Source organism: Notothenia rossii (genome assembly GCF_949606895.1).
Source record: "Notothenia rossii genome assembly, chromosome: 1".
Classification (NCBI taxonomy): domain Eukaryota; kingdom Metazoa; phylum Chordata; class Actinopteri; order Perciformes; family Nototheniidae; genus Notothenia; species Notothenia rossii.
Window position 1 is genome coordinate 15,789,143 of NC_136912.1, and position 22,108 is coordinate 15,811,250.

Below are 22,108 nucleotides of genomic sequence, written 5' to 3' on the forward strand. Positions count from 1 at the left end.
ACAAGTAACACAAAATAGGGAAAGGAAAGAAGAGGCATGTGATATTTGTTGTAATAAGTGGCATAAGTAATTTTTTATTTGAACAATGTTTTTATTAGACCGTAGATGGCGTCAGAAAATCACGAGTTCAAGTCAAACAACATCGCTCCTCCCCATTAAAATAATGCTGCCTTCTATGCAGTTGGAAATAACCATTACTGATCACAACACGACACAAATGATCCAAAACGGTGGCAAACCTGACCGTTTCTCAAGGTTTTCTTTCACTCAAACATGTTAATATGGAAAAGATCACATGTATGTTGTATCTTAAAGAATACATTAAGTTAAAACAACATATATATATTTGTCTGGTGTACATCGCGGTATATTTTCCAGTTTACGACGATCAGCGAAGGCAGCAGAAGCCCCATGACAACGTTCCGCGGGAAATTCAGTACTGGGAAGATTTCTTTCTTTAGTAACATACAACAGCGCTTTATAGCATCCTGTAACGGAAAATCCTGTTGTCAGTGATTGTTTCTGATTCGACTAACGTTACAAAATGGTAAGTAGACGATTACCTTTTCCTGCAAGTGCTCATAGGGACGTTAAATGTACCATTACCAAGCAAACTGCCAGCTAACGGTAACATCAGCTTCAGCCATCAACCGGAAATAACCTGTCAACATTTAATCACATTATGTTTTTGAGTTAGCATTAACGTTTTAAAGCTGATCATATACTTATAATGAATAAACTTAGCACAATAACCTTAGCGTTAACGTTTTAGTGCTAACTTCTAGCACTTCACCCATCACACTTAGGACCTTATTAGGTTCTCTTTATACATCCATGGGGTGTACTAAATAAACTATATTAAATAAAGTGTAAAATAATCAAAACAAGACTTATTGGGTCGTGTCCATTAGCTTACAGAAACTTAAACCTTGTAAAATCCATAATGTCTTCTCCCTCGCAGAGTACACTGTGGCTCGGTGCTGCCCTTGGTGCCCGGAAGCTGTAACACAACAACACTGATAGCTTTTATTTAATGATTTTATTTGATACAATTTATTGATAAGATTTATTTGATAAACTCACTAATAACGCTGCACTATTGTCATTACATACTTCAAAACAATATATACAGTCTATGGTCAAAGCACGCCGAAGTTTTATGTCCATTGTGGTCTGCAAGCAACCCTTGTTATAAACACATTAAAAGCAGGTGTTGGATTAGCTATGACAACATGCTTTATTGTTCATTAAGAGTTGAAATTAAAATATAATATGATGCATGGTAATTAAGGAAAGGAAAACGTCAGATTTGTTGGCAGATAATTCTAGTGCACTGTAGTGGTTAAAACAACCCATAATAAAGTAGCCTTTGTTTTCTCATAGCAGTGAGAAATGATAGAGTAATAAGAAATAAATACAAAGTAGAATAATAATAATAATAATAATAATAATAATAATAATAATAATGCATTGACCTGTGCATTAATGAGCCCACAACACAGCATTTATTAAACCTGAACTTTTTAAAGTGCTGCTAATGTTATTTACGGTTCACTATATAGTAACGTTTTGATCCTTGCTGAATGGTGTTTATCAGTCCCTCATGCTGTTTTTACTGCCACTTTCACTTATTAAATGACTGTGTAGTAAATTTGCATATAAGTTGCTTATTTAAATGACCCTGCCCTGATGTGACATGAAACTATCTGTTACAGTCAAAGAAGAAAGGACTAAGCTTGGATGAAAAGAGAAGTCGCATGATGGAGATTTTCTTTGAAACGGTAAGAAATAAGAACAACATTAACATAATATGTGGCCTCAGTATTCCCTTTTTTGGTCAAATACACTTTGCACACAAAACTCGCTGATCCTTGACTTTCTTGTCAAGTTTCAAGGTTCAAGGTTCTTTATTTAGTCATACGAACATAGCTACAGTGTAGTTATGCCGATGCCACAGGTTTCTCCAACAGAGCAACAAAAAACACAGATACACAGAAAAAATAGTGCAAGTAAATAGTCAATAGTAATACAAAAAGAAAATTTTTTTTAAATAGTGCAATAAGAGTCTATATGCAAGTTATTGAAATAGGATATATAGGTAAATAGATAAATAATTTCTAAGTAGCAGCCAGATGAATATTAGGGATGTTATTTCAACTGTTCAGGGGCCTCATTTATAAAGGGATATACGCTCAAAAAATGGTGTACACCAGTTTCTACGCAATGTTTGCGATTTATAAAATACTAACTTGACGGGAAAACGTGCGGTCCTCCACGCAAACTCTAACCCATGCGTGCGCACTAACCACAAAAACGGGAGAGACGAGAAACTGCGACACCGTTGGCAGAAGGAAGAATGGAGAGAAATATGTTGAAATAATACCATAAATAAAATGTTACCTCTCATTTATCATATATGAATAATTCACTTTTCAAACATTGATCAAAGCCAATCTTAAAATGATTAAAAAAACGCCTGTTTGCGACTCCTCAGTGCACACAAAAACATAACTTGGAGAAATAAATAAATACGGATGTGTTTTTTAAAACCAGCTCCAATATGTTGTGTTAATGTTATGAAATTTTTTCTCATAAATGATACGGTAAGCAGGAGGACAAAATTACGTCTAAACTGACGCCGTTTTGCATTTCTATAGGCTGTAGATACGAGCACGGTTTTATATACTACCATGTTTAATCATGCCGTTTGCTAAGACTTGATAAGTCGCTCATAAAACACAGGAGGCATGGAAACTAAGAACACCATGTGGTAAATTGTACAGCTGATATAACACAACACATAAGTTGTATTTCCTTTAACTGGTGAATATAGAGTTGCTGCAGTGGAGACGCTGCGCACAGCTGATCGACAGCTGGGACAAAAACCACCAAATACGAAAACATAATTCAGATCGAGTCGTCATGACTCCACTCCGGAGGGATTCCCCGATCATTTCTTACAGTTTCTCATCAAGGGGGGGTCTCCTGTCCCCGGTACAAACACACTGCCTGAGGAAGGCTATGTGTATTTATTTTGTCATGAACCTTTTTCGGACCACTTATTTATTTATTTTGGTGACGATCCGACCTCCATGCTGCTACTCTGGTTCAAACTGCATCCACCAAACAATATGATTTATCTCGACCTCCCCAAAATAACCAAAATCTGACACGATGTGAGATGTCTTTTTTAGCTGTTCTGTCGTCATTTCCTGCGATCTTCTCCATGCAGTCAGTCAAAATGAATGAATGAATGGGCGTTTCTTTGACTATTTATAGGCAAATATGGGCGTTAAGCCCGCAAAAGCTGCACCGCATTTCGAGTCGATTGTGATTTATAAAGGAAAACCGGCGTAGGAAGTGCTGTACGCACTTTGACGCTGAAGTTGGCTTCCGATTCAGAGCATCCGATTCAGCAGTTAAGGGGAAAGTTAAGGGTACCGGTAATTTAATTTACAGCGCTGAGCGAACAATCCTCCGTGTTTTAACCTCTTAAATCGCTGCATAGCCGATTTATTTGGACTGGATTATCCCAGAGAGTCTAAAGATTATTTATAAGCCAGTTTGAGATTTGTGAAACCTTTATTCTATTTGTGAAAATACAAAAAAGGGAGATTTCAGTGCTTTTTTCACATGTAGACCACATTAGACCAGGTCCTGATCTAAAACCACTAGACCTAGACTCATCAAATCTGGACTGGATTATTTGTGAAACCTTTATTCTACTTGTGAAAATACAAACAAGGGAGATTTTGCAGCTTTTTTTTAATCTAGACCACATTAGACCAGGTCCTGATCTAAAACCACTAGACCTAGACTCATCAAATCTGGACTGGATTATCCCAGAGGGTCTAAACATTCTTTATAACACAGTTTCAGATTTGTGAAACCTTTATTCTATAAAACCTTATACCTTATACCTTAAAACCTTATCTTAATTCCAAGGGTAGCGGTCAGTGCAGCTGACAGTAATACACCTCTGTGCTGCTCACATGCTGAAGTTGATCAGTATGAAGTTGTCCATGCTTCAGTGCAGAAAGGAGACACAACCATTTTTTTGTACTGTTTTGCCCTCCTTCAAAATGCTACTGTATTTGGCCAGGTATTGTCAATTTTAAGGTGTATGGTACATGTTTTTTCATCAAAGACTGAAACTAATGGGTGCAAGAAACATCTCTCAGCACTGCAGGCGGCCATACGGACACAGAAGTCAGAAAATATCAATTTCAAAAATGAAGATGAAGACCACACACCTGCTGATTTTGAAGACATGCACAGATCTCTCACAAAATCATCCCCTTTCTTTGCTCCTATCAAAGAGGTGGTCACACAAGCACAGGAGGAAGCAGGGATGGAGGATGACGCAAACGGAGCATGCCAGCCAAATCCTCATTATTGTGAGACACTTGTGGAAATAATTCTCCATTACGCTGGTACTGTGCCTCTTTGGACAGGTCTGATGCTTAAAGATCTTGGCAAAACCTGTGACAGTAATGCTGTTGTAGAGAACTGGTTCCGCACAACAACAAAAAGTGATCCTTTCATCAAAATTGCACAGAAGAGCAGGAAACTTTCTCCAGCTACAGCAAGAGTTTGTGGTTGGAAGACTCAAGGGCGTTGCAAAAACAAAAAAACAGGTGCATCCTTCAAAAACATACGCTGAAGACAAAAGACAATCTGAGGGACCAGAGACACTTCCTCTGTCACAAGAGGAGACATGGAGGAAGCGAAGTAAAGCGCAGAAAAGAAAGTCGACGTACTTCAGCCCCACTACTCCAACTGCTCAGAGAAAAAAGTATAAACTGTCTGAAACAGATGCAAGGGAAAAGCAAAAGGGATGCTGTCCACATTGGGGAGGAGAGGGAACAATTGGACAGCAAACTGTCAATGACAAACACTTGCACAGTGGACAGCCTCCTGTACACCCTGCATCTCGCAATAAAAAGGAAACATTACATTTAGCTGACACTTTATCCAAAGCGACTTTACAATAAGTACATTCGACCAGGAAGATACAACCTTGAAGAAAACAGAATCATATAATTACATCAGGTTTCATAGAGCCAAACATTTCAAGTGCTACTCAACTGGCTTTAGATAAGCCAGCCCTTTATTAGTATATAAGTGCTTTGTTAGCAGTTTCTTTGTTAATAATTCTATCGCTCGAAGTGGAGTCGAAAGAGATGAGTTTTCAGTCTGCGCCGGAAGATGTGTAAGCTATCTGCTGTCCTCATTTCAATGGGGAGCTCATTCCACCATTTTGGAGCCAAGATAGCAAACCCACTAGTTTTTGCTGATGGGAACTTGGGCCCCCCTCGCAGTGCGGGTGCAGCGAGCTGTTTGGCCGATGCAAAGGGGAGTGCACGTGCTGGGGTGTACGGTTTAACCATGTCCTGGATGTAAGAGGGGCCAGATCCATTCGCAGCATGGTACGCAAGTACCAGTGTCTTGAAGTGGATTCTAGCAGTTACTGGAAGCCAGTGAAGGGAGCGGAGGAGCGGAGTGGTGTGGGAGAATTTAGGAAGGTTGAAGACCAGACGAGCCGCTGCAGAAGTCGGATGGCACATGCAGGTAGACCAGCCAGGAGGGAGTTGCAGTAGTCTAGGCGTGAGATGACGAGAGCCTGGACCAGAACATGCGCTGTTTTCTGGGTCAGCTGGGGACGTATCCTCCTGATGTTGTAAAGAGTGTATCTGCAGCAGCGGGTTGTAGCAGCAATGTTTGCAGTGAAGAACAGGTTGTTATCTAGGGTCACACCCAGATTCCTTGCAGTCTGAGTCGGGGAGACAACAGAGGTGCCGATGTTGATTGTTAGGTCAAGAGTGGGACAATCTTTTCCCGGAAGGAAAAGCAGTTCAGTCTTGTCAAGGTTGAGCTTGAGGTGATGAGCAGACATCCACCGAGAAATGTCAGCTAGACAAGCAGAGATGCGTGCGACAACCTGGGTCTCTGAGCGGGGAAAGGACAGAATTAATTGGGTTTCGTCAGCGTAGCAGTGGTATGAAAAACCATGCGGGCTAATGACAGATCCGAGCGAGTTTGTGTACAAGGAGAAGAGGAGGGGACCAAGAACAGAGCCCTGAGGAACCCCTGTAGTTAATTGACAAGGGTCGGACTCGGACCCTCTCCAAGTTACCCTGTAGGTGCGGTGTTTGAGGTATGAGGTGAGGAGGGAAAGTGCAGTGCCTGAAACTCCAAGTTCTTGGAGAGTGCGAAGGAGGATCTGATGATTCACCGTATTGAATGCAGCAGACAGGTCCAGAAGGATGATGACAGAGGAGAGGGAGGCTGCTTTAGCCGTGTGCAGTTCCTCAGTGACAGCAAGGAGGACAGTTTCTGTTGAGTGACCTGCCTTGAAACCAGACTGGTGCGGATCCAGAAGTTTGTTCTGATGGAGATAACAGGAGAGTTGTTTAAAGACAGCGCGTTCAAGTGTTTTAGACAGGAACGGGAGGAGAGAGACAGGCCTGTAGTTTATAACATCAGACGGATTGAGAGTGGGTTTCTTAAGGAGAGGGTTTACTCTTGCCTCCTTGAGACTGTTTGGAAAGTGACCAGAAGTTAGAGAAGTGTTGATTAAATGGGTGAGAAACGGTAAAATATCAGGAGCGATAGTCTGAAGGAGGTTTGAGGGGATAGGGTCCAGAGGACAGGTGGTAGGACGGGCAGAGGTAATGAGGGTAAGAACCTCACTTGGAGAGAGAGGGGAGAAGGAGGTTAGTGTGAGGGTGAAGGGACGGTCTGGTGACCCAGCGGTGAGTAAAGGTGAGTCAGAAAAAGAAGAGCGAATATCATCAACCTTTTTTTCAAAGTAGTTAACAAAGTCGCTCGACAGAAAGGAGGAGGGTGAAGGGGCTTTGGGGGGTTCCAAGAGTTTTAAATAACATATCCGTATTTATTTATTTCTCCAAGTTATGTTTTTGTGTGCACTGAGGAGTCGCAAACAGGCGTTTGTTAAATCATTTTAAGATTGGCTTTGATCAATGTTTGAAAAATGAATTCTTCATATATGATAAATGAGAGGTAACATTTTATTTATAGTATTATTTCCACATATTTCTCTCCATTCTTCCTTCAGCCAACGGTGTCGCAGTTTCTCGTCTCTCCCGTTTTTGTGCTTAGTGCGTACGCATGGGTTAGAGTTTGCGTGGAGGACCACAAGTTTTCCCGTCAAGTTAGTATTTTATAAATCGCAAGAATTGCGTAGAAACCGGCGTACGCCATTTTTTGAGCGTATATCCCTTTTATAAATGAGGCCCCAGGTGTTTAAAAGTCTTATTGCCTGTGGGATGAAACTGTCCCTGAGTCTAGTGGTTTTAGTCCGGATGCTGCGGTAGCGCCTGCCAGACGGCAGCAGACAGTACAGTTTGTGGCTGGGGTGATGGGGGTCTTTGATAATCCTGAGGGCTTTCTTCCTGAGCCGCTGGGAGTAAAGGTCCTCCATGGATGGCAGCTCCGTCCTGGTGATGTGCTGTGCAGTTTTCTCCACCCTCTGTAAAGCCTTACGGTTGAGGGCGTTGCAGCTGCCGTACCAGGCCGGACAGTATGATTATGCATTTTAATTGAATTTAACACAATTGAATAAGTATTTAATCATTATCCCTCATATTGATTAGGCTGTCTTATCGTGAAGAAGACGAAAGCCAACTTGCAAACTGCTACCAAATGATTACTCTCTTTCATACACATATCATAACTAAACGGACTGGCCTAACAATGGCTTTAATGTGCTTGAAAAGGGAAAGTTGAAAACATTTTAGCACTAAATAAGGTTGCAGATAGATGCTAAATTGTTCCTTTTTCGACTGTACCGTGAATACAAATCTTGAATATATTCTCTTCTCAGAAAGATGTGTTTCAGCTGAAAGACATTGAGAAGATCGCCCCCAAGCAAAAAGGCATAAGTGAGTATTGATCCACCGCTTCGTATGGTGCTTTTTGGTTTGCTCTTGTCTGTGTTTGTGTTTCCCTTGCTGGTTTTTAAAGGTTTGTGGAGTCATTACTATATTTTTAGAAAAGAAAAACATGATTCTCAGAGCTGAGTCTGAACAGGAGACACTCGAGGGATTTCTAATGGCAAAGCATAAACATGTTGGAACAGATTATTCTCTTATTTTCATAATTCTTCATCCAGTCAGTCTGCAGATTTTTAAGAGGTAATTGACAGTGAACAGAGCTGTTAATTGTTGCAGTACACTTTACTTGAATATGCATTTTAGCCTAAAGGAGTATTTTAAGTAAATACCAAATATGATCTAAATAAAAAACATTAAGGACTTTTAATCTACAATGTTTGTGAGATCAGCAGAGAATTTCTTTCTGTTTCAACACGTTCTCGACAGGTGAACAATAGATAATAAAACGGTAGTGTTCTTAAAGTGTCATACATGGGGTATGGATGCATTGATACCAACTTTTGTCTTTAATAAGTAACATTCTATCAGATTATCTCCAAAGACAACAAAGTCAGTGTGAACAGGCACTTCACCCTCATGCATTCTTGAAAACGTTGTGGTGACATGCTTGCAACATGGCCATGGCAACCAGGACTAGTTTTTGCCATCTTAACTGTATTTATTCTGCAGAACCAGCCTTATCGACAGCAGCAATCTCACAGTGCAGAGAACCATTGAAAGCTTTTAGTTTGAAATGAAACACATTTCCTCATTGTCAAAATTGAGCTTAGATTAAAGCGGGGGAAAAATACGATCTTGCATTTTTAAGAGCTGCAGAGGAACAAAGCTGTGTTGTGTATGTTTGGGTGGACATAACATTAATCCAGAGAAACTCGATCATGTTGCTGTGATTAAAAGCACATGTTTTTGTCCCCCTTACTTGGGCATGATATAGTTACTAAGTGATGGGGGAGGGGGCAACAAGAGTTCTGCACTATGGGCACATGTTCCTGTAGAAGGGGGGGAACATGTGAGAAAAGAGGCCAAGGAAGCAATCTCAGCTACTCTAAACAAATAGTGGTTATAAAATACCGGTAACCCTTAAAAAGCAGAAGTTGAAAAAAGGCCAAAAAGCTATCTGAGTCATAGAAACAAGACCAAGGACTGGAGTCAGGCACATACAGAGCTTGTTTGATCCATCCAGAGCGCCTTTCATTTTCGCATCTCGTTTTTATTTGTGCTCCTGTTCAACATCCAGCTCAGCCCTTAACACAGCAGATAGGCGCTTTCTGTTTTCACAGTGAAGCGTGGGAGTATCACATTTCACCGCTGACACTGTTCAAAAAGGAACTCCTCTACTGTTACATCCTCTCATGCAATGTTCTCTCAGATAAGCATAACACGGCCCAATAGGCAGCAGATGTGAGGGTGAAGATGTGCGAGCATTCGAGTGGTACGCCTCGCCAACAGGAAGAATTAGACCTTCTTGTATTTTTCAAATCCTCAGTAAAATGCAATGTTAAACCTAACATCCGAACATCACCTTAAGTCTTCTCAGCGTGTAACAATCAAACCTCCTGTTTGAATCAGTCGTGCACAAATCAATAATCCACAAATAGCTGCTGGAGAGTCAGAGGAATGATGGAAAATGTGAGTGTGTATGTGTAATGTAGGAGGTGTGTTATCCTCTCTCTGCTGCTTTAAGCTCCCATGAGTGTGAAGGACGTGCTGCAGAGCCTGGTGGACGACAACATGGTGGACTCTGAGAGAGTGGGTACATCCAACTACTACTGGGCCTTTCCCAGCAAGGCCCTGCACGCTCGCAAGAACAAACTGGAGGATCTGGAAAACCAGGTGAAGACGCTCGGTGTTAAAAAACAACCTTATGTCTCAAAAGCTGCAGATGATATCAAACAAAACAGAATGGATGAAGAACATCTTGCGCTGTAAAGAACAGAGACTGTTATGTATAGCATAACAAGAGATGATGATAGATTTTTCCATCAAAACAAGTTTTCCATTAGTGGATAAGGTAGATTTGAACCACAGCTGTGGTCTCTGTGTCAAGAAGACTCTGCTTACCGTAGGGCTGCTCAATTAATCGTATTTTAATCGCGATTACGATTATGGATTGCAATGATTACGAAAACAATGTAATCGAAATAAAATGATTTTTAAAAAAAATATTTTAAAAAATATATTTTTGGGGTTTTTCAGTTGAATTATACTTAAAGTTCAGGGTAATCAACTGTTAAAAACATACTGTTCACATTTTTTTCTCCAATAAATGGATGTTTTCAAAGTCAATGAATAATCACATTTAATAATCGCAATTACAATTATTGACCCAAATAATCGAGATTATGATTTTTTGCCATAATCGAGCAGCCCTAGTTTACTGTAGTGCTTCTGGTAATAGAATGATGGGAAGAAGAGGGAGTGGATGAATGATAATGGATATCTTTCATCCAGAGGTCGCGTTAACTGAATATTTTCCGTCTATGACGAACATTTTTTAACAATGACGGAAAAATCTGAAAGCCGTCCGTCATTTTGATGGATTAGAACAAATTTAAAACAGCGCCACTGTTTCCCCGCAGCGAGGCTCCGGTGTTATGCCGTGTTATGCATGCCAGCCCAAAAGGAAATTATACCGTTTCCAAACCTAACTTTGCCGAACAGATCATTGAAATGTCCCGCGAACACGCATAACACGGCGCTAACAGTCCCCTGTTGACAGTTGAACGTGCTCTCTCCGGCCCCCGGCAGAGTTGTGTACAGGCCGACCGACGGGTAATAATGGATTTTGACGGAAATGTTACGATCCTGCCCATCAAAATTACGGGCAGCGAAAAAGTCTAGCACAACATCTGCTTTCATCATAGTGTTTTGGTTTCATATTATTTCCTCAATTTCTTTATTGATAATAAACACAATACAACGAATGAGCCCTATTAATAACTCAGCACTGAGATTCTCCCATGTTGCACTTGGTGGTTTTGCTGGGAGATTGGTAGTGTCTGAAGTACCACTCCTCGTAATCTCGCCAGGCAGATGGTGAGAGGGTGGCGACTCCTCAGAGAGCGATGGCCTCCACATTTCTACAACAGAAGTTAAAGGATCTCGAGCCGCAATCTGTCACTAAATAATAACATATCATTTATACATTACACAGACATGGATGACATCACAGCAGATGATCAGTACAATAAGTGTGGTCTGGTCATGTGGAATTAAACTGAAGTGATATTATCTAGCAATGTAAATTGTATGAATGATATCATGACTAATGAAGTGATGGCTCTAAATTGTACATTAGAAAAAGTCTTATTTACAAACAAATAATAACCCAGCTTCCTTTCTTTCAGACTAGGGCATGCTTTGACACTCTAATGCACAACATAATTAGCTTCTACCCTCAATAAACCATTAGCCTCTAATGCACTGGTGAGCAATCATAGGAAACTGAGATTTTTGGGAGGTTTACAAAACTACAAACTACAAGCTACAAAAGCCAGATTATCTTCTGCTCTCTTGTCAAAGATGCGCTAACTAATGTTGATTTGTTATCGTTCAGGACATTATTGTGTTTCCTCAGCAACTGTTGACACTTTGAAGTTGAAACATAATATTATTTCATGCCAGAAACAGGAAAATGTGTTCTGTTTACATGGTTTTCCTTGGTGGAAAATTTGCCTGATGTTAGACTATTTAACTTTCCAGATTTCTGAAGCAAAACAGCGAAAAGCGTCTGTTCAGAAAGCGGTTGAAAAAGCGAAAGTAGGACGTCAAGACACAGTAAGAACCTTTTCATAAAATGTACCAAAATCATGATGTGCTGTGAATGAAATGTGCTAAAAATAATAATGAATCTATTAGAGTTACACTTATAAAAAGCCAAATGATGTATGTGTGTGTGTGTAGAAGGAGAGAGGCTCTCTGCTGAAGGAGCTGCAGGCTCTGAGAGAGGAGCGGACGCAGCTGCAGGCCGAGCTCGAGAAGTACAGAGAATGTGACCCCGAGGTCGTCGAGGAGATGAGTGAGTACAGACGCAACGTGACTGCTTTCTTTTTCATTTTCAAAGAGTTTGTTTAAAGCATTTCGCTTCAATCAAGTCACCTCTGATCACTGAACAGAGAAATATATCTTCCTGTAAAACGTAATACAATCCAGCTTCATAAGGTGACTCAGTGAAACTCTAACGGTGTGAGACCATGTCAGAGTGCTGGTGATTCGCCTCTATGAAACTGAACTGAGTAGAATAGAATCGTTTAATGTCATTACACATGTACAATGAGGTAAATAAATGCTTCTCCCTTTCAAAAGGTGCCATCAAAACAAAAAACATCACAACATAAGACAAAAAATACACGCAGCATAGATACTTAGGAATAAAGAATAAAGTGCAGTCATTATTTCCAGGGGTATAAAAATCAAATCTATTATTTAATAAATAATAATAGTGAGTTGTGAAGTTATGTGAGAATGGATTATATTTAATATAATCAACAACAACCATAGCTGCTGCATTGGACTGCATTGCATCAGACAAAGCTTCCAGTTGAGTGTATGTAGAGACTCATGCTATAGGCAGCGTAGCTTAACAGCCACTTCAGTGCAAAGCACATTCACAAGGAATTCATTGTTGAATTTTTCCTGAGCATGTAATGTCAAATGAATGGTTGCCACTGGATTTAAAAGCCTGCATGTATTCTGTAATCTCTATACATATTTGTGGAGGTTTTGACAATCACCAGAAATATCTGACAATATAGCTTGTATCTAGTGAAATAATGCTAAAAAAAAACGTTTTTCTAAACAAATATGGAGACTTGATTCCAACATGATGTGGCTTATGAAGGCAGATGGTGTGTTTTTTACATTCAGTTATGATCTCTATAAGAAGAGAGGCAAAGGTGGTCAACGTTAGTGAAGCAAACCACTCGAGGAGCTGGTTTCACACCCCATAATGAATCCTGAGTTGAGCCTTAGGTGCTGGACGATTTCAGTTCAGCCTCCCACTAATTGTCACAAATAGCAGTGATAAAAATAGGACTATGATACAGTTGGAAGACATTTGTTAAGCTTGTACATTTTTCAACATAGACTTACTGTAGGCACATTAATGAAAACTGTACCAGAAAAGAACTGCAAAGGAGTCCAGTGAAAAAACCCTTGACTCATTGTGCTAAAAATAACATAGGCAGGAAGTGTTACCATTCTCTCCTCACACATTACATTGAACATGTAGCTGTTCCTGGCTGTTGAGAAGGCTCTAACCAAGGTATCCAAATAAAGAAAAGCTTGTGTTTGTGAACAGAGACGGACCACAGTTATATGTTGTATGAATAATAATATGACATAACTAAAGACATGATTTAGTTGTGCAGGGTCTGATTAAAGGATGTCACGTCGTACTGCTGAGAACCAACATGTATTTGGTCTGCAGGGTCACAGTTTCTCACGGTTTGAATCAAATGAGAACAAGGAAGTGAAAAGTTGATTGCAAGTGGTCTTTGCTCAACATTTGAAATACGCTCTGATGTCAGTAGTTAACCGTCAGCTGGAACCACAAACTGGTGTCATGCAGATACGAGACGACGAGTGTGAACGGTGAGCAGCTTCCTGCTGAGACACAGACCTCTGCTTTCTGGTCAGCTCTTAAATTTGCATGTCAGTTTGAATTGCTCTCTACAGTAAATGAGCAGTGTGACCTCTGACCTCTCAGCTCTGAGGGTTTGTAGTTAAAAGCTTTTTATGGCGAAGACAAGGCCACTGACCCTGACTTATTGACACACCTCTTCTATAATACATCCCCACAATGCACACAGCCATTAGTGGTATTACAAACATCTTACACCACCTTGAGTTCTTGTTACAGCTGACCTGTGGAGAAGGGGGGGGTGTTACCGTATGTACACATGTGAGATGTGTGCTGTCATAAAAATGTCTGCTTGGTTTGCCTGCACCTCCCTTTGTTTCACCAAGCATGCACTTAGTCTGCACACACGCTTCTGCTGTTTCTTTCCACTTCGGCATTACATTAATATTATGTCTTCTACTGACAACAAAAGAGACATGCAGGCAAATCATTCCTGGATAATGTAGTTCAAATTAAAATAACTTTTGTAGCAATCTTACAAATCAATTAATTTGATTCACTTATGACCAAAAATGTCTATGAAGACGTTCTACCATAGATACCGTTATAGTTTTGTATCTAAGTTTCAGATGAAGTTCCAGTAATGTAAGCATTTACCACAGTACTTGTATTTGTATAAAAGTACCTCTTTAAAAGGAGAAAAGCCAATGTGATATATTTTACGACAGCTGTGGTCTGCCAACTATTCTTTATGGTAGATACATTAAAGATGTGTTTTTAAGGTTGGTGCCAAAACGTGCTAAAATCCAGAAAAACACCCATTCCTTTACCATTTATATTTGTTTCCCTGCCCAGAGAAATGACTTCATGATCACGTTGTTGGAGACTCTGCAGGAGCTCGGCCTCTGGTGCTTGTGATACATTCATTGCCGAGCTTAATCACTGCAACAGCTGTTGGATAATAGATCCCAACCTCAGGAAAAGTGGGAAAAGGAAAAACTGCCATTTTTTTATTTTGAAATATTGAACCGTTGATAAAACATTTAGGCTAAGTATAATACATGCAAGTCTTACATATCACAGAAAAGGAGGCAGAGATATGAATTGTCTTTTTGTTTCCAGAGGGTATATACAGACTTCAGGGCCTTCATATTATTCAACTTGAATGTATCCCCTCTGTAAGTCGAGGCTTTGGTATGAACTTGTTTGGAAATGGGGCAGAGATATTCATGTTATCTTTACATCCAGAGGGTAGAATCCAGGGCCTTCTTATTTATTACCTGTCATTTATCTTCTGTGTAAGCTGAGGCTATTGTGAAAGTTCAGTCTCTCATCTTTCTCTGTACATACCTCTCTAAATGTTCTGCTCTACTGTGTGCACAGATAAATCACAGAGATTCAACAGATAAACCCATTAGTTGGCGAGAAGACACACTTCCTCTTACTTTAAATCATGTGTTCTTTGCTTTTCTTATATGTTCTTCTTTTATAACTACACCACACACACACACACACACACACACACACACACACACACACACACACACACACACACACACACACACACACACACACACACACACACACACACACACACACACACACACACACACACACACACACACACACACACACACACACACACACACACACACACACACACACACACACACACACACACACACACACATCTCCCGTCAGTGCAGCTTGAGTTATGCTCAGAGAGATTCTATTTCTGTGTGTGACTTTATGTTTTGTCTGCTGCTGAGGAGGCTTGGACTCGTCTTGCAGGATGGGCTCATACCTGTTCCCCCAGAAGTGATACTCATTTGTTCAGAGGCTATTTTGAAGTAGATGTCTTGTTGGAACCCGTGGTCAAAGTACATTTAGCAAATAATACTTCTGTACTTTTATTTTAGTGACATTTTAATATGCAGTATTTCTTCCACCACTGTTCGAACAATAATACACATACATGTTGACTACTTACCCCTTTAATATATAGAATGGGTATTTGAGATTTTGAATGATAAATAAAATATTTGACAAACAATATTCCTTAATTTCACCTTCGGCACATGTAACCAAAACCAAATATGTATTATGTACTAATTATTGGCTATTGGATTTATTTGAGATGACCTCTACTGTGCGCATGTTTGACAAAGATTGAATGATTTGACAGCAGTTTCTAAAATGATAGAAACAAATATGCAAGTCCAACATTTGAATGTATTTGACTTTAGTCGCTGTGTCTTATCCTATTCAATGTATTATTTAAAGCTTTAACATCATACATGCTCACTGTCGGCTCCACAAAACATACAGTATAAGTGGCAACAAGTTGACAAATAACATTTTTATTCAAGTTGCATTTGGCGTGTCAAATTGTTTTACAGTGATGATCGCACCCACAGATACCAATAGGCATATGTGGCAAAAGGTGGGGCTAAAAAAAAAAAACACCAAACATGGGAAGGGCAAAAAACACGTGAGAGAAAACACAGCCACAGGCGTGTCGGGTATGACACGTTATGAAGAGGCAGTGATACAGTTGGATATGATTTCAAACAGCTTATTTACAACCATTTTGAAGGAGAACAACAACAATACATAGATTTATGGATGATTTTGGAGTTCTTAAATTACTTAGTCACCAAAGGTAAACATAGTTGGTGATCGTCTTTGTTGTCCTTCCCAGGTTGTAGCAAACTACCGTGATGTATCGGGTTCAGATAAGCAGAATAGAACATTAGTCATGTAGCCAAACGCAGGCCCATTCCCAGGTCTATGAGTCAGAAGTTATGCAATTGAGTCCCTCCCACTTGCAGCTGCTTTTTATTTGTCTTCCTATTAATGTTTGTTTTTATCCTTTCAATCTCAATGAATGCTGACATGATCATTGCTGACAGTCAATGACACTGCTACTGTTCAAGGCCTTGAAGCAGATCACTCCTCTGCTTTTCTTGAAAGACAAATCAAGGAGAAATCAGCCAAAACCTGCTGTAATCTGAGCGCGTCTGCAGTCTTCATAGCACAGCAGCCACAAAAGTGTTGGTTTAAAACCTAGACACTCGATGATGTTACCTGCTGTTGTCTCAGGATTCAGTTTTATTGGTCACTAAATATTTCCCTTAAAGCTTGAACACAATCCCAGCACGTTGCTCAGACCTACGTCAGGTTTCTCCATGGGTTTTTTCTAGCTGCAGCTGCAGGGGAGGTTTAGGCTCAGCTGTCCACTTTGATTTCATAGTACTCCACAACTTGTTCATACAGTATGACCGTAGCAATCCAACCATCACTTCACCGACCACACGTTCCTATATAAAGGGAATTGTTTAGTGCCAACTTTCATTTTATGTTCCCAGTATTTTCTGTCCTGTGTTCAGAGTTTTGTGGCAGTTTAATTGAGTTTACTAGAAGTGGAGTAAATTTGTTGTAGAAAACATTTTCTACTCTGAGGTCAACAGCATGTCAGCTGGGTGTTCTCATGAGGCAATCACTCCACATTGCTTTTTTTCACATTGGCACAGTGTCCACAAAACAAACATATGCCTTAAGGAATTTCAACCCAAAATGAACACTGCTTCTCTCATCTATTCTTTTCATTTTTTCATTTTCATTCTTTATTTCAAACAGATTAAAAAATAACAAATAAAAAACAACAAATGTGAAAAACAGAATACCATATTGTTAATACAGTATTTATCCACATTCATGGTAATATTTGTATATTCAACAAAAAAACAAAAAAAAGTCTTCATATTAATAATAATAATAAATCAGATACATGAATCTAATAACATGAAATGTCTCATTACATTTTAATTGATTGCATGTAGTATTTTCTGTCCAGTATAAATAATAATTAACTCTTAAAACACATTGCATAAATAAGGAATAGCGCACATGTTGATCATACATTTTGTTTTGCAGGAAAGTCAAATGGTGTCGCAAAAGATGCTGTTTCCAGGTGGACAGGTGAGTTATTTTACATTTTTAATAAAAGCACATCAACTAGAATTGAGCTGCAGCAATTAGTTGATTAGTTATTCAGAACAATTCATTGGCAATGATTCTGAAAGCTGCTGGTTTAACTGTCTTGCATATTAGTACATTAGTAATTTGGACTTGATAACATCACCTTGGGTTTTAGGAAATTGTGATGATTTTTTTTTTACAGCAGCCAGTGGTTGAATTTTCAGAACAGATTAATGGATATGCAGAATTATATTTAGGGATGCAATTTATGGTCTGATTATAAACAAATCAGCAGAGTATTTGTTTGATTACACTCTTCTCATCCTATGCTCTTTAAAACATTGGTAAATGTCAAAGGGTTCGAACCAACAGTCCAAAATCAAAATGTGTTCAGGTTAATCTTGTATACCCCAAAATAATCGTCACATTTGAGAAGCTGCACCTTGTCAATTTTTTTAATTATTGCTTAAGGAATACCTAAAACAATACATTTTCTGCCCCTCTAATCATCAATTGCCGCTTAACTCAACAATAATACAGTTATCACAGAAAGTGGTTTATTTCCATTGATTACTCTTTAGAGCATCTAGCTGTAAGGGCACTTTGCGTCACCTCCCTGCAGTCAACACTTATGCTCTCTTTGTGCATTCATTGACCTCAGGGGTAACCTTGGCGACAGCTGACCCACAGGGATCATGGTTACCAGCGGGACCTGTGGTGTTTTGACTCTTCAGGGTCAACATTGCCTGTAACCGGTCTTCAAATCACGGTGTCGGTTTTTGTTGGCACATTTCGTCTTTACTTCCATAGAATTATAGTCCTTTAAAGACACTGTGAGTCATTGGTGCCTCTTCCATGATTTGTTCTTCCCTCATGGACAGAGCTAGACAGATTCATGAAGTGTTCACACAGAAGCTTTCTGAGAACAAGTACAAGCTTTACTACAAGCTGTAAAGTTCACAGCTGTCCTGTTACAAGCACAATTTCCTTAGTCCTTTCAATCAGCTGGATTTTACCGCTACCAAGGATATTGTGTTTTAAATCGCAGATTTTTGTCTGTTGTAAACGTTGTAAAACCCTGTTCTTTCTACATTACCACTTAAAACCCATGCGCACACCAAAGTCAGTAGAGCAGCTTTGAAAACCCAGGAAACTAAACAGAAGGTCTGCACTATTCCATTGTAGTTAGCAATTGTTTTACTCTATTGTTGCATTTTCAACAAAATCCAAACAGAAAAGCCAAGTCTATAACGTTTGCTGGAAAAAGAGGCTGTGTCCTTGTGTGCCTCTTATTTAAAAAATATATAGCTGGTGTTATTTTTGCTTATTACAACAAACTCCTGCAGTGTTATGTAACAACTCCCCCTTCATGTATTGAAGTGCCTGTGGCTATACCACTTTTCACAAGCGGTGTTGTGCAGCTTTACCTGTAGCCTCGTCGCACTGAGACACACCCACACAAAGAGACTCGCATACAAGCCCTGACACACTTCCCCACTCACACATCCTGAGTACAGTGATCCTTCAGGACTCAAGCGAAAGGCATTACTAATAGCAGGAGTTTATTGACTTAAGATCTTGATAAAACTGGTGTTAATCTAAAGGGAGCTATTTGTTTTCCTCATTCAACCGGTGACACATCCACACTCTGCCGCTTTTTAATGACCCTGAAGTAGAAGTAGCTGAAATGTTTGGCAATGATTCATGCATAACTCTACTGGAAAGATTAAAGGGATCAAATCAGCACAAAAACTGCTCTGTCAAAGAGGGCCCCTTCTCACGTTAACAGCTTCAACCACATTCATTCTTCTGTAATTACCCAAATAACCGGGAAAACAATCTGTCTTCAGAAGTGTTCAGATGGTATTAATCACATTTCAGCCAAAATACCTCAACCTTTATCAAAACAGCATAGAGTTACTGCTACAGATGGTTTGTTCTTGGACTCGACCATCATTCTCCAATCCAGTCATCTAATTATAATTCAAACTATCTAACATACTATGTAAAACACTGGAAGGGCCATTGCATCAGTAATAATAATAATAATAATAATAATAATTCTTGGAAAAGCTCTCAAATAAATGCCTAGTGCTCAAAGCGCTTTACATTATATTACATATATTACACATGTAATACATCAATACTGTGGACAATACACAGTATATTCTCAGCTCATTGTACTAAGATTTTATTTTTTGTTTTCAGACAATGTTTTTGCAATTAAGTCATGGACGAAGAAGAAGTTCAACTTTGATGACAGCCGCATGAACAAAGCCTTTGGGATCCCAGAGGATTTTGACTACATGGAGTGACTGCCAGTATTTCTACAGGGGTTCATAATCACAAAAAAGGGAACAAAGGCCTCAGTTTGAAGGCAGTTTCCCCGGTCTCAGCAGTTCTAGTTTATGTTCTGTGTATAAGAGTTATATGAAAGTCCTTGTGTGGGCTTGAAGGATGGATATCAGTAGTTTTGCTGTGGCAGATGGACTTTATCAGCTGATATGTTGCTTTGGTGAAACCAGAGAAGTGCAGCACAACCATTAGTGGCCCGCAGGGTGAAGGGGTTCTGTGATGAACACAATCTAGCCCCCTGACTTTCGGGACACCTGTTTGCATGGAAACTGAGAGCCCTAAGTTGATGATGGAAAAGGAATCAACCCTTAACTCATCTGTGTATCGTCTGATCTAATGTATATGGTTTAAACAGATGTTGAGGAATCAAATGATTGTGATTTTTCTTTATGTTTTAGTTCGGCTGGGACAAAAAAAGTATAAAAGCTTTTGGCTATACATCCAGTCCTATTTGTTCAGAAAAAGCACCCTGGGACTGAAGGGGATTTAAACTACAGAGAATGTGTTTGGGATATGTTATGTTAACAAGTGCTGTAAATATTTAAAGTGCATTTACTTTTCCAGGACCTCTTTTCTCTTCCTGCAAATAAAATGTCCTTTTGAGTTTTACAAGACATTTTCGGCAGTCACATTCATTCTAAAACATTGTGCACAGTGCAAGTAAATGTGCACCCTCCTATTTTTCTGCTTGAATTTTTTCAATACATTTCACCTGAAACATTGGGATTTCAAATGTTTATCACAAAAGCACCACATAATTTTCCAGAGCTGCACAATCACTTTCTGTATGACCAAAAAAGGATCACTGTTGTCATGACATGTCGAGAATGACTGCTGCCCTGCTTATTTCCTCCCTCTTTCCTCTGTCAAACCAGATGCAAAACAGGTAGTTGTCAGTTCTGTGTTCACTCAGTGACCAAGCTGATGAAACCAATGTGTCTGCGTTTGTTGACTTAATATTTTTAAATGTGCTTCGTGCTCTTCCTGTCTTATACATCAGTTTAGTTTTCTTTCCAGTAGATGATTGATATCTGTTGATCGTGACTTGCTTTTTATTTATATGTTGCTTAATTCAAGTTATCTGTAAGCCATTAAAGAAGAAGTTAGTATTTGTTAACAAATGTTATGTGCCCAATATATCTATCCTTGCAATCTCACCATAGCCTAATGAGTGTCCTGTTTATGTTATGTTTAATGCTTCCTAATGCATAAGTAAAGTTATCAATTCTAAAGATAATCTAAAACTTAACAATGTGCAGATTTAAATGTCTGCTCTCACATGTTGTGTATTTATTGTGGCAACCCTTAGCAACTTAGAAGTGCACTGGTGAGCAACACTGATCCAGCTAAATCATTCTTGTAAATGCCTTGTTGCAGCATGGTAAGGTGGAGCTGACACACCCACAGAAGAGTAACCTGAGTGTGTGTGTTCATGTGTGTACCTGCCCAACCTGTCCCGACTGATTCACGAGTCCAAAACACTGAATGTCAAAGCTCTCCTGGAGGGATGTGCATAGTTTTTACCTCACTGTCGCTCTCTTAAAGACGACTGTTTAATGCAGCTTCTTTGGTTAAACATGTATTATCATCACAAAAGGCCAACAATACAATAGCAAACCCACTAAATGCCTTCACTCAACCTAGCTGTATCGGCTTAGTAAAAGGACATCATTAAATAACACTATGAATTAATGGGTTTTATTGACTGTAAGGTAAATACAGATTTGTAAATGTTATGCTATAAATATTAAAGTACCAGTACAACAATGTAGAAAAAGTCCTACAAGTATAAGGACTGCATTCAAAATCCTACTTTAGTAAAAGTATATATTGAGCCTCAAACATTATATATATAAAACGTTATATACATTTAATAACATGTACTTGTATTAATGTCAATTTGAATATATTTTGAAGCTAATGCTATACTTTCACTTTAAAAAAGAAAATCTCCCTCCAAAATGTGGTGGAGTAGGAGTATAAAGCATGAGATGGAAATACTAAAGTAAGAATCTCAAGTGTGCTTAAATGCAGTGCTTGAATAACAGTACTAAGTTACATTATTATTCTAGAGCTGAATCATATCATAAAATAATGTCTTGCTTTTGTAATGTAAAAAGTGACCAACAATTTCAACAGTGCAGCATTTCCCTCCAAAATGTGGAGTAGAAGTAAGAAGTAGCATGAGAAGCAAATACACAAGTTCATTATACGTATCAAAATGTACTCATTTAATTGTGTTAAAGTACACCTGCAAGTGTGAAAAGTGCATTAT

The 22,108-nt window shown here is 39.2% G+C and overlaps 1 protein-coding gene across 1 annotated transcript; it reads left to right on the forward strand.

Annotated features, from left to right (window-relative positions):
• The first annotated feature begins 388 nt into the window (after nucleotides 1-388).
• Nucleotides 389-20,447, forward strand: mnd1 (meiotic nuclear divisions 1 homolog). Its single transcript, XM_079687829.1, has 8 exons — nucleotides 389-547; nucleotides 1,716-1,781; nucleotides 7,847-7,904; nucleotides 9,601-9,749; nucleotides 11,619-11,693; nucleotides 11,820-11,934; nucleotides 17,434-17,478; nucleotides 19,687-20,447. Exons 1-8 carry the CDS (start codon nucleotides 545-547, stop codon nucleotides 19,791-19,793), a joined length of 618 nt encoding a protein of 205 aa, XP_079543955.1. The 5' UTR covers nucleotides 389-544; the 3' UTR covers nucleotides 19,794-20,447.
• The last annotated feature ends 1,661 nt before the right edge of the window (nucleotides 20,448-22,108 follow it).